Genomic DNA, 13,273 nt, shown 5'->3' on the forward strand with positions numbered 1-13,273 from the left:
GATGAATACAGCTGTGCAGAGAGTCAGAGGGAGATGCACAAACAGTGAAACAACCAACAGCAGCCCACACACACATACGCACACACACAAAAGCAACTGTGATTTCATTGGTAGATGGAAGAAACTCTGGGATTTAATCACAAATAAAGGAGAAGGGGAACAATCTCAGCCACTGGCAAGGTTTGGGACAGAGAAAAACAGAAGAGAGGAGGAAGAAACAAAGGAAAGAGCTGAGACAGAAGAGGAGTGACCTGAGGCAGAAAAAGAAGAGCCAGAAGACTGAAACAGGTAGGAGAGAGTGAGAGTGAAAAAAATGAGTGTATGTTAAAAAAAAGATAAAAGAAAATAAAGGTAGAGATAATTTGTTCAGAGTAGGAAAAGATGAAATGTAAAGATAAATACATTTCTTTGGATGTGGATGCACAGACTGTTCTGACCAAAGGTAAAGGAAGGAAAACAGAGAGCAAGAGCAGTACTATAGACCAATATGCTAGTTTGCCAATATGTGGCTTAAAGGAAACAGGTGATTGATGAAGTGTGGCTGAAAAACAGAATGAAAGAATGAAACACAGATGAGAAAACGAAAACAGAAAAATTGTAAATAATACATAGAATATTTAATGGAAATGCTTTGCTAAGGTTCTGGCAACATGTCAATATACAGTAATGTTTGCACAGATTGCTATGGGAATAGCTGGATACGCAAACATGTGAGTGATAGATTCAGATTATGTGGATGAAAGTAAGATGTGAGGAAGGCTCGAGTCTGTTTGTGACAGAGAGATTTATCTGGAGGAGGAGAAGGGAGGGAAGCTGTGGTGAGTAACAACTAGACAACAGGGACTCCTTGATGAGTTAGAGACACGATTAGTTAGAAGGGAGGCTTTGTGAATAAACCATGAGGCAGCGGACACATAAATCAGCAGGTGACAGACTGTGCGACACATTTGCGTGCAAAAACAAACATGTAAATATGTAGGTGCGCTCATGAAGCCTTATCTAGACACTGCTTTTATCTCTAATCTATTGTGTTCTTGAGTGTGTGTGTGTGTGTGTGTTTGTGTGCACGTGCGTGTATGAGAGCCAAATGGAGCAGCTGCTAATGTATTCATGGAGGCAGAAATCAATACAAGTTTCCAGTGCATTTTACAAGTATCTGGGCAAGGAGGGACGCACAGTTTTATAACATCAAAGGGTGAGAATTTGCAGTCGCGCTGCAGATTTCCCCTGAGGTTTGTGATCACGTTTGGTGAGGTGCTGCCACCCTATGGTCAAAATGTTTTATCCCATAAAAATGGAAATGTGAAAGAGAGTGATTTGTGTGCAGCGGTTCAAGTTATGGCTTGTGTCACACCCCCCCCTCTCTGAGCAGAATTGCTGACCTTTGCCCGCTGATCCAGAATGTCCATCCAGCTGCTGCACATGCTGCTGATCCTCTGCCTGACCTTCACACAGGGGTGAGAGACCTCAGGTCAAAAAACAACACGCACAGGGGCAATGACACATGTCGATATCAGTATTTATATTGACTGACAATGCATTCCTCTGCACAATTGTCCGTTTTCCCACCTGCAGCCTTTTCTTTTCTTTTTCATCTCCCCCTGCTGTATCAGTGCTTGTATGTTCCCAAACCATAACTGGGGTGAATGGAACGACTCCCAGCTTCAGCCAACAATTCAGAGGCTGATGAAGGGATACAATCGCTACCTCAGACCTAATTTCAATGGTAGGTAGGAGCTTAAAAAGTGAGTGGAATGTGTGCTCCCTAATTAAAAATGGACTTACTTCCAGTATCTCTGTCTTTGATAGAGGGTCCTGTGGAAATTGGAATGAGCCTTGATATTGCCAGTATCGACGCCATCTCCGAAATCAATATGGTATGGAACACTCCCTGCTATTCTGTGTCTGCGGGTGCCTGAGGGAGCATGTGAGCAAGTGTGTGTGAATGGAGGAAAAAAAAAAAAAAAAAGAATGACTGGATACATGAATGAAAGTTCACATCATCTTCTTCAGGACTACACAGCAACCATCTTCCTCCGTCAGCGCTGGCGTGACTCCAGGTTGGTGTTCCCGGGAAACGAGAGCGTCAGCGTAGATGGGCGCCTGGTGTCACTGCTCTGGATCCCTGACACCTTCATCCCGGACTCCAAGCGTTCCTTCCTGCATGACGTCACGGTGGAAAACCGCCTCATACGCATCTTCAGCAATGGAACTGTTCTCTACGCCCTTCGGTACATATGTTTTTGTAAAGGTTCAGGTATCGATTTGACATTTTCTGACATTTGACGCTCTTGTGCCACAAAATAAGCTTTTCAGATTCTGCTGAGCTTGTAGGAGCAAGCCTGGAAGAATAAAGAATAAATGGGTGCTAGTCACAGAAAAATGATGGAGGAGGAAAAGAGAAATGCTTTTTTTTCTGTTTCATGCAGTTGTCATGATTGTCATTGTAATCAGCTGTGAATTGGCCTTAGGCTTTACTTTAAAAAGCAACCAAAAAAAAAAAAAACACTTATGTGTCATTGTGCAGTCACATAACTTGAGGGAATGGCACTGAACTCCTGTATTTTTTGTGCCCTTCAAACTATTCAGATTGTATTACTGAAGATTTGCAGAGTCCCGTTTGGCCGCAGTAAAAATGTGTCCTGACGTCTTATCTTGTCTTGTCACACTGAAAGAGAACTTTATTGTGACTTGACAGCTTTACTGAGGACAAAAAGGGCAGTTTAGTCTAGAGAACTTAGGGCATTTTTCATTCTTGTGAAGTGCAGGGACACATTTTGATTCCTGACTTAACAATGTCTGATTTTATGGTGGCGATGGTTGAACGTGCCCCATTTCTAATTTCTTTTTTGCAGTGGCAATACATCAGGTCACTGTGATGCCCTTTGCAGAATAACATATCAAAAGAGAAATTTAAATTCAAACACTTAGTAGACTGAGCATCTGTTACATAATTAATGCATCATACAGAAATGTCAAACTTTGACACTTGTGATATGACTCTTTGTTCTCTACATTGTTGATCGGGGGAGAGTTCTTTAATTATTAACTACCCTGTCTTACATCAAAAGAGCAAAAGTTTTTTTTGTGGGGGAGTTTCTGAAACTTGCTAATGATCTTGCTATGAATACACAACAGCATCACGGCTACGATCGCCTGCAATATGGACCTGACTAAGTATCCCATGGACAGACAGGTGTGCACTCTGCAGCTGGAGAGCTGTGAGTAATACCTGTGAGCTCCACCCCCCCGACCCTCCACCTCATCAGCCCTCACATCAAGTGTGTAGATGGACACGAATCATTGTCATCTCATCGTCACCATTACCATTTTCATCACCATCAGTGTAGTGAGTATAAAAATGGAAAAGACAATGTTATGCTTAGCAGGTGAGATTTCATCAAAGTTTAAATAGTGTGCTTGTATGTGGATCTGTGTGTGTGTGTGTGTGTGGTCAGGGGGCTACAACCTGCAGGATGTGGTATTCTACTGGACCAGAGGGAATGATTCAGTGAGGGGTCTTGACACGCTGCGGCTGGCTCAGTACAGTGTAGAGAGCTACTACACAACAGTGTCAGAGGCTGTATACGAAACAGGTACAATACTTCAACTCCCAGAATTCCTGTCACATGCAGAGTTATATGAAGAAAACTTCATGTAGAGCACAAAAATAATACATTGTCTTCAAAACCTTTCATGTCTCTTCACAGGACAGTATCCAAAGCTGGTGCTACATTTTGCGCTGCCGTAGAAACGTGTTGTTCTTTATCTTGGAGACGTATGTTCCCTCTATCCTGCTGGTGGTTCTCTCATGGGTCTCATTCTGGATCAGCCAGTCCTCTGTGCCGGCTAGAACCTGCATTGGTTAGTGCAAGCTCTTGTACTGTGTGTTTAGATAATATGATTATGGCACATACAGAGGAACAACATGGCTTAACAACTTCACTGAAGACATTCAAATGACATTCCTTACACTAATACAGTGGAATATTTTTTGTTTCAAAATGAATATCCTATATATAAAATTGATTTTTTGCTCACATGTTGATTTCAAAGGGATAATGCTCACCATAGTCAAAAACCTGTTAGCAGCTTTAATAAAGAGACATTTTCTAAACCACTCAGAAGGTCTCATTTAAAACGCAGTTGAGGCCCAAAGAGGCAAAATTACTCATTATTTCACAAAAAAGCAAAGATAACAGTAAAATCTAAAATATGAGTTCAAATTAATGTGGTAGACTTTTGTTTTTTCTTACTGCCATTTTAATCTCATATCTCACACCCCCTAGATTCCTCTTGTGACCGTTTAGAAGGGTTTGGCCCCACAGGTTTGGAGCCACTGGGCTAAAAACTGTATAACATGGTTCTATCCAGCTCCACTTTGACCAGATACAACAGTAAACACAATGACTCATCACTATTAACAATCTATATTTCTATAGATATATCTACTTTCTTATTTTAGGTTTCTGAATGCAGTACTTTTGTGTATAATGGAGAATTTTTCACAGTTGTGTTGGTACTTTTACTGCATACATTTGCACTTCCACTACCAATGACTCAATACCTTCTGCAGTCTTACATCAACTGATTGTCAGCTGAGACAGTCAGCTGTTGAATATGCAGTACAGTGCATCCAGTTCATAAATGTACTCTACTGTCCTGCATTGACAAGGACATACACATCAATACATCATCATCAGCGCATCACTAGTTAAACACACATCTTGATGGTTAGATTATTTACTGAGACAAATGGCTGATGAGAAACTGGATCAGAGAGCAGCTGGGGAAATAAACAAGGGAAGGAGGAAAATCGGATGGGGATGAGAAGGAGCTGGACAAACATGCCTGATCTGATTACCAATATGATAAGACAACACTGTAATCTGTTCTACAGGCGTGACTACAGTTTTGACCATGACCACTCTGATGATGGGTGCCCGCACTTCTTTGCCCAATGCCAACTGCTTCATTAAGGCCATAGATGTTTACCTGGGCATCTGCTTCACCTTCATCTTTGGTGCACTGCTGGAGTACGCCTGTGCCCACTTTTATACCATGCAACACCAGACCGTAGAGGATTTACACAGAGTGAGCAACATGTTTGCACTTAAACATGAAAGCAGAATTTTCATGCTATATAATGAAGTCACTGTAAGCGTCAATCCACCTGTCTGCTTATCTGCCTGTTAGGATCTTCTGAGGGAGCTCAATGAATCCAACGGAAATGGCTCCATCCCCATCATCAGCTCCACCCAACCAAACCAGTCTGTGGAGATCGGCTCCACGGCAGAGGAGCCCATGGAGCAGTCAGCGAACAGTGACACTAAGAACCACGCCGGATCTAAAGAGAAGATGCCGGGACAGGGGTGCGGCCTGTCTTCGGTGAAGGATGCGTCGCGCAGGGCAGCATCCGTCTTCATTGTGGAAAATCCACACAACATAGATCGTCACGCCCGAACCGTTTTCCCCACAGCATTCCTCTTTGTCAATATCCTCTACTGGCTTTACTATCTCTTTCTCTGAGCGCCGGTTCCAAGCCGCTGCATAGTTAATTTCACCATCCTGAAGCTGCTCTACCTCCTCATTTGAGACCCAATACCAGTCGCCACTGCCTGGATCGAAACTGTTTTTGTACCACACATAGAAAACCTTTTTGATGACAAGCAATTGGTTAGGATTATAACCCAGTAAATCTTATTTGTATCATACTCCGCATCAAAAGCTATTACTAATTATGTATGAATGGATGGCTACCAACATATTAACATCTACTGACAAATCCATAGAACAAATGAGGATGAGTTAACTAACTGTAAACAATAGGCTGCCTGAACTGCACCACACTATACTGTGCTGCATTGAATTGCCTTCATTAAATGACTGATGTTAGATGTGTTTTTTCTTGTTTTGGCTTTCATACATTGTTTGTATGAGACCATATACTTCACAGTATATCATATGAAATTAAAAGTCAGTAACTGAGAATGTGTTGGCGCATTTTAATGAGGAAGAAATTCAGTATCTGTGCTGTAACAAATGACTGAAGAGCAAATGTTTGGGAAACAAAATACAATTTTTTTTTCCCTTATCCAGGCAGGACAACAGTAAAGTGCAAAAGCCAACCACAGGTTCAGCAGAGAAGGTGTTAAAATGACACTTAGTGGAGATTTTCTCACTCAGAAAAGATGGTTCGTATCACTTAATAGCACCACTTTTGTTAGTCACTCTTTTCTATGGCAGGAGTATCCAACAGTGTGCCAGAAAGTCAAGTAGGAGTAGGGTTTTTTTCCGACGAAATAATTCAGCAGATGATTACTGAGTAGCACTTAAGCTAGTGAGTATAGTCAAACAACAATAACACACTCAACCTATCAGTCCATGGCACTCAGCTGAATACCCATACCAGGAATGTCTTATGATGATCATGATGATGAGAAATGAAATCTTGTACAGTATAAAAGTAGAAAGTGTATAAAACAGTAGTCATGGCTCACTATGTACAGGCAGAACAAAAAAACATTATGTCATAATAGGCACATCATGGTTTCCACTCTCTTATTTTTCAAACACATCACATTTCTTAGGTTATCTTTAACATTTCACCTCTGGTGCTAACACAGTCCCGTATTTGCTTTCCCATTACAACACTGCTTTCACACGCACACCACCGCACACGCACACACACACACACACACACACACACACACACACACACACACACACACTCTCACTGTGCTTTTCAATACACTTTTCTTATGTCTTTCTTTCATCCGCCCTGATTTCTCTCTATTCTGTTCGCCACATGCAAAGCTATGTCACCACAGACAATGAAAATACTTGGATGCAGATGAGTCAGAAAGTTCCCTAAATTCCACACATTTTTGTAGTCCTTTTGAAGAGGACAGACAAGGAAATATTCAGTGAGATGTACCTCCACCTAGTGGCCAATATCTTTCATTACAGTTTATTTCCTCCGACATCCAAAATGAAAGATGCCTGTGCTTTGGGGTGTAGATGGGAGATTTTCCTTTGTGGGATAAAGGTGGGATAAAAGTCACATCCTGATTATCCTCATTATCACTCCTTGTCATGATGCTACCCTTAGGTTCCTTTCTTTGACTCCCATTCCTGGAGAAACAGAGTCAGTCAGTTTAATAAATGAATTTCAAGTAAGTGAGTAGACAATAAACAAACAATAAACAATTTCAGTTTTGCTAGTGTTCTGTGATAGAGCAATGTGCTTACAAACAAGCAAATAGAAAAACACAAACCAAATTAATGAAGCCCATTTCAAATTCTTGCAGATTAAGTCAAGTCACTTTTAGTTGCAGGAAAAATGGTAGCGCTAGGCAATATTCTTAAAACATACAATCTTGACTTTTCTAAGCCTTAAAGCACTGACTTCACAAAAAAAAAAAAAAAAAAAAAAAAAAAAAAACATTTTAATAACCAAAGCAATAAGTTAAACCTGTCAGCTTTCTAAACAGTGTTCCACTGAGTTTTTATATAATTGATTTTTTAGACAGAATCAAATAAAAAGGCAAATTAAGGGGCTAACTAACTTGGGTTACGGCTAAATGGCTGTATTGCAGGTACAGCTATAATCATAAAACTCATCAAAGTAAGTTCAGTAGTTCAGCAATCACCAAATTAGTCCACAGTAATATGCAACAAAATACTTTTCATCTGTGCAGAAAAGTAAATCAGTAGTAGTAGTAAAGGTATCACTGTGATAATTATAACATTCAAATCTGTGTAGCTGGTGCCTCCAAAGAAAATACTGAAATTATATCAAAATCACCCAGACCTGATGGCATCATTAAGGAAGAAATATGAATCACATTGTGAAAGTAAAAGACGTTAAATTACGTGATATCACTCATCCACACAATCCCATTTGATCATAATCAGTCAAAATACTCTCACACACACACACACACACACACACAGGTACTTGACTGTAAATGTCAGACTGTGCCAACATACACACACTGTCTATCTTTTTATATGTGAAAAACCCATTAGGTGAAGACACATGCCGCTGTGATTCTATTAACCCCCTGTGGAGTCTGATGGAGAAATCTGTCCTAAAACGACATGACCGAGGAGATGTTCAGGAAGTGAGTGAGAGAGGGAAATCAGATCATCATTACCTTTGCTTTCTGCATGACAGTTCCTGTAGAAGAAGCATAAACAGATGGAGGTCTCCTACGCATTTCTGAGGCACAGTTCACTGGTAAAGACTCACTGTAGATGTTCTGGCTCTTTCTGCTGGAGGCCTATGCAAAAAAAAAAGTAAAGAAGTAAATGGAAAGTGTGTATGCAGGCAAGCGTGCATATAAACAAGTGTTTTCAAATAAGCAACAAATATACCTTAGCAGGTGGTTTAGCCTCAACTGGTGCACCCAGCGCCCCGCCTGCCTGGCTCTTTTTGAGGTTTTCCTTGACCTGAGTCAGTCTGAGCTCCAGGTCCACCCTCTCTGCCTCCTTAGCTCGACAGGCTTCCTCCAGATGGGTCACACGCTTGCTCAGAGACAGCTTCCTTTTTTCTGCTCCACAGAAACACAGGGACATGGTGAGATAAACATTTTCATGTCGTCCTTTAGATGGTGATTAAGTCTCAAAACGAAGGATGGCTTTCAAAATACAGTATATTTACTCAAGTATGCTTACAATTACAGTTACAGTTTAGGGATACTTGGGATACCATTTTATGCTGCTTTATACTTGCACTTTTCAGATGACAATTTCCATATAAAACTGATGTGAGTTTTAAAAATATACATTAAACTACCCAAAAGTAGTTCAAAATAGTTTCACCTCAACAACACATTAAAATGCAATTACGTCAATGAGGGTCGCAACAAAACAATTACTTACCTCAAAAGTTGCAAAAAGTCAAAAGGTACAGATGAACTCTTTTTCGATCGACTAATCATTTAATTGAGTAAGTGTTTCAGATCTTATTGTTAATACATACATGCAATATAAATAATAATACACCAGTAGCAGAGACTATTGTGCTGTTGTTGCTAATACTTTAACTAATACTTTTTTATTGTACTTAGTCTGAATACGTGACTTATTTCAAATGGAGTGTGCTTGCAATCTTGTCTGCTACTTTTACTGATAAAAAGACATGAACACTTTGTCTGCTGCTGCTGGCAGCACACTATGTGAAACTAGAGGAAAATAATTAGATTTAGGAGGAATTTTTCATAGCCATTTAGTTTCAGTAAGAACAATTAGATGTTTTATTTAGCCCTGTAGGGAAACTCTCCTCTCACATGGCCCTATAATAGTGAGGGTCAGGTCAGATACAGAGCAGGGATGCAGAGTGTGCACGACTTCTGGTTAATGTTAATCTTAAATAGTGGACAATCCAGCTGTTAAAATATAATTTCCCAACAAATATACAAAAGACAACAGCCAACACAAACAGTACACTGGATCTTCTGTATTTCAGAGCTATACGTTTCCTAGGGAAGATTTAGTGCCACTAGTTGTCTCTTCATTCCAAAGCTATAAACTTTAATAGGTACATAGATGGGTGTTCTTGCTATGTTGTTTGTTTTGTGATTGCTTTCATTTTCCTGATCCTAGAAAGCCTGGAGTGGAGCCCAGAAATGACCAAGAGCAGTTTGTGTTCTCTGTTTTGCTTGGTATCTCTTTACCAGAGGCCGTCTTCAGCTCTTCCTTCAGCTCTCTCTTCTCCTGTCGGAGGGTCACTAGTGCATTTCTTATCCCATCCCTCTCCCTCTCCAGCTCCTCTTTTTCTTTCAGGTAACGCTTGGCATCCTCCTCTGCCCGCGTTTTCCCATACCTTCCATACTGGTTGGCATCTGGTTGGGAGCAAAGGTGATAGGTCAGACGTGCAGGGGTTATGGGAAGGAGACAAAACATCTCACAAGGATCTATCTGCCTGTCCTTTTTAAATGTCACGCTCATCACATGAGGGGTATGACGCCACTTCTTCGAGTCATACAAAAATCTAACACAATAATTTGACCTTCTTCAAATTTCATGAAAGATTTTTTTGAGAGAACAATGATATGATGCATGAGTAAAAGATAAACACACACACATTCCTGCAGAGTGAGGAGGTGAGGCAGCGGATCTAATGTGAGTGTCCAATAAATCTCAGGTTACATCCTGAAGCTCTCAGCCCTGGAGAGCGCCGTCTGTTTGATGTGTCAGAACGGCACAGTGAAGGCCTGTGAAACAGCACAGAGCTCCCTGACCACACCATTATCATTTTCCTAAACCCTGGACGCTCATCTCCTCTATTTGTATGTCAGAGGCCAACTGACACAATGGAGCAAATGGGAGAGGAGAGGGAAGAGGGAAAATATTCTAGATGGAAATGGAGAAGAGATGATTGAGAGGAGAGGAAAAAGGGGAAAATCGAGCCAAATGAAAGCTCAGATTTTATGACTGTCAGTGAGCTGTAACACCACTGAGAGGACTGTACAAGAAAACTAAAGGAAGTCCAGCTGCCTTCAACTCTATCACTGAGAACCTACACAGATAGACTGTATAAAGAGTATAAGCTGCAGTAAAACTAGAACTTTGGAACCTATACCTCCTGTGTCACTCACAAATATATTAAGAGGTGCCATCTGTAGAGCTAGTTGCTGCCCTTGATATCTATTTATTTATTCATTTATTTTTGAGAGCAACAGATGGAAAGCAGAGAGGGGTGTGGAGCTGAAAATTCACAGGAGATAAACCACTAACCTCCACAAGGATCATATTTGGGTCCTCTTCTCTAAACAGACTATATTAAAAACCAAGGCCTGAACATAACATCTCTATGGTGATAACATTATTTCATACACAGAAGCAGAAACAAAGCATGCATTTATAAACTACAGTGCAGCTTTATCCATTGACAAATTAGAAGTGGTTTTAAATGAAGAGAAAGCTAATAAAGTACTAATAAATAATGCCCATTTATTAGCACATGGAATGGTTTCAAAATTGAATCAATCTCTCAGTATAGTTCATGATGTTTTGCTAAGGACAGACCACTGGACGTACAGCAGTGTTACACTGAAAAACCAGACAAACACACTTACTTGAGCCTGTTCGCTTGAGGGAGACTAATGGTTTGGTTCTGTCGGAGTCGCTGCTTGAGAAACTTGAGCGCCGTTTCCCTTGATTCCCAGACTGCTGCCTGCAGGTTCTCCCCTGACTGGGTGGAGCACAGAGGGGGCGAGGGGACATGACAGATGTGAAAGGATGCAGAGAGAAGGATGAGGACAGAGAGGAAAAAAGAAAGCAAAGCAATAAACTAATCTTCAGATTTATGGGCTTGAGACCACTGAGGTGTGTATGTTTAGGGCTGTAGGTGGTGAGAGGTGTGTGTTGAAATTGCATGTCAGTGGGGTTAAGAAAGAGGTTTACAGGCTGTAAAACTGCCATGACCTCTTGCTTTCCTGTCACCAGATTGCTGTTTTTTCCCTCTCCCAGTACTTTTTCTCTGGCCTACAAAAAGCAGTCATTGATAGGCGTGTAACAGAGCACTGTTTGTCTGTTTGGGTGACTGATATGGGGCGTCATATTCAGACACTGACAGTCCCCAACAGCTGCGCACACACAGACACGCTTCTAATCTTCACATATCAAAGTAAAGCATTACACGTAAGGTTTTATCTGAACTTCAAGAATGTGAGCAAATGCGTCCCACCTGCATGTCCTCATTAGGGACCTCATCATATGTTCTGGAGTCTGTGGAGGTACTGCTGGAGGAAGTGGCCCATCTAGGATCGGAGGAGGAAGAGAAATTAAGCCAGTGTGAGGTCAAAACATCACTGCTCTGGTCGGTGGCCTTGCTCTGAACTCATGCAAATATCCCCCCTCTCCCCTCCGCTGTCTCACTCACAGGAAGGAATGCCGTGCAGCGTCGCGGATATTAGCAATGATTTCCACGTCTACATAGTCGTAATGCAGTGACTCTGGGTCTGTCGCAGAGCCTGTTTCTGCCAAGAGGACACCAAGCCACCTCCCAAGCTCCTCAGAGCTGCCAGCCTAAAAGGAGATGGCACAAATCAATTTTAAGCTGTGTTTCTGGCCCCTCAGTAAATGTAGGTAAACATTTATTCCTCTTTTAGCTCTATTTTTGGTTTCCACCAATTCCAGATGAAAATATCTAGCCCTTAAGCAGCTAAATGCTCCAGTATGTTCACTAGCTTGCTGTCTACTTTGTCTGTCTGCTCTTTGGTCAAGATAAGATAAGGTTGATGAGAGCTCTGAGAATGAATCCGAACATTAAAGCTGCAGCCTGTTAAACCAAAACAATGAGCTGAAAGATGCCTAGATGCTTTGTAGATCCTAGGGGAACTGTAGAGTCGGGTGATCATCATCTGTGCGTTTGTCACTTCAAGCTGCCCTTATCACATTACAAATAGTCCTTTGACACATTGTTAATTCAAAAATCTTGACTAGTGCAGCTTTAAAGTAAGAAACAAGCAAAATATTCTACCTCCAGAGCGGCAACCTCTGTGCTGTTGCGTAGGATTCTGAATGCAAATGGGTGCTTAGGTCCAAGTCCTGGCACCACCTCACAGTTGTGGAGAGGAAGGGAAGCCAGGGAGGTCCGAGGGTCTCCTTTATCGTGGTAGAAGTGTAGGGAGCCTCTGCACACACAACACCACTGTTCCCGCCACACCTGGTTCACCAGGACTGACAAGTAGCCTGTGTTGCGAGGAGGGAAAAAAAATACATGACGTGTCTGCAAACTTGGAGACCTGAAGAGAGAAAGTGAAGTGGGATCTGACCTTGTCGAGGGTCGTTGAAAGGTGTCCGGGGATCACCTGGCCGAGGGGGCTTCTTCTTGGAGAAGCTGATGATACGTGTGATTTTACGTCCTGCAGCGAAAGCCCCCCGTTTCACCTTACCTACATCAAAAACGAAAGGATAATACTGTTGCTTTTTGTCCAACTTTATCTTTGGCATGTGGAAACTCATTCACTTAATTTCAGCATCAGTTTTCTCTGATGCCAAATGTGTTTTCTAATCAGGAGTGGGTGGTGATGACGGTCGCTTGTCAACCACTTCAGCCATCATTGCATTTACAAAACAAGAGGTGAGAATACACCCTCTGAGCAGCACTAGTTCTTCAGGCCAGACTGAATGCTACATTGAGTCGCTATCGGAAAGTGGCAAGACAGGCCTGGGCTAGTCTGGTTAGCAGTAGAAGAAAAGAAGTGATAGAAACAGAAGCAAAACAAGAGTTAACAGTGGTGTTGCTTTCCATCAACAGCCC

At 41.6% G+C, this 13,273-nt stretch overlaps 2 protein-coding genes across 7 annotated transcripts in view; one reads left to right on the forward strand and one right to left on the reverse strand.

Moving 5' to 3' along the window:
* On the forward strand, positions 1–6,415 carry gabrp (gamma-aminobutyric acid type A receptor subunit pi). The gene is given in 11 exon segments (XM_018675505.2): positions 1–288; positions 1,373–1,457; positions 1,614–1,726; positions 1,810–1,877; positions 2,014–2,231; positions 3,139–3,221; positions 3,459–3,596; positions 3,711–3,745; positions 3,747–3,864; positions 4,901–5,094; positions 5,197–6,415. Coding segments are annotated over 10 exon segments (1,356 nt in total). The 5' UTR covers positions 1–288; positions 1,373–1,401; the 3' UTR covers positions 5,530–6,415.
* Positions 5,986–13,273, reverse strand: part of afap1l1a (actin filament associated protein 1-like 1a) — a 26,024-nt gene continuing 18,736 nt past the window's right edge. For 4 of the 6 annotated variants that reach the window (XM_018675499.2, XM_018675498.2, XM_018675501.2 and 1 more), the window contains exons 11-17: positions 12,786–12,905; positions 12,491–12,702; positions 11,891–12,036; positions 11,696–11,768; positions 11,085–11,200; positions 9,681–9,848; positions 8,411–8,555 (exon numbers count right to left, since the gene is read on the reverse strand). In XM_018675499.2, the coding sequence (XP_018531015.1) occupies position 8,555; positions 9,681–9,848; positions 11,085–11,200; positions 11,696–11,768; positions 11,891–12,036; positions 12,491–12,702; positions 12,786–12,905 (836 nt within the window). In that variant the 3' untranslated portion in view covers positions 8,411–8,554. Of the gene's footprint in view, positions 7,135–8,159; positions 8,286–8,379; positions 8,556–9,680; positions 9,849–11,084; positions 11,201–11,481; positions 11,494–11,695; positions 11,769–11,890; positions 12,037–12,490; positions 12,703–12,785; positions 12,906–13,273 lie in introns of those variants that run through there. The other 2 variants (XM_051072193.1, XM_018675504.2) reach the window with 2 other exon arrangements.

Source organism: Lates calcarifer, linkage group LG8 (genome assembly GCF_001640805.2).
Source record: "Lates calcarifer isolate ASB-BC8 linkage group LG8, TLL_Latcal_v3, whole genome shotgun sequence".
NCBI lineage: Eukaryota > Metazoa > Chordata > Actinopteri > Centropomidae > Lates > Lates calcarifer.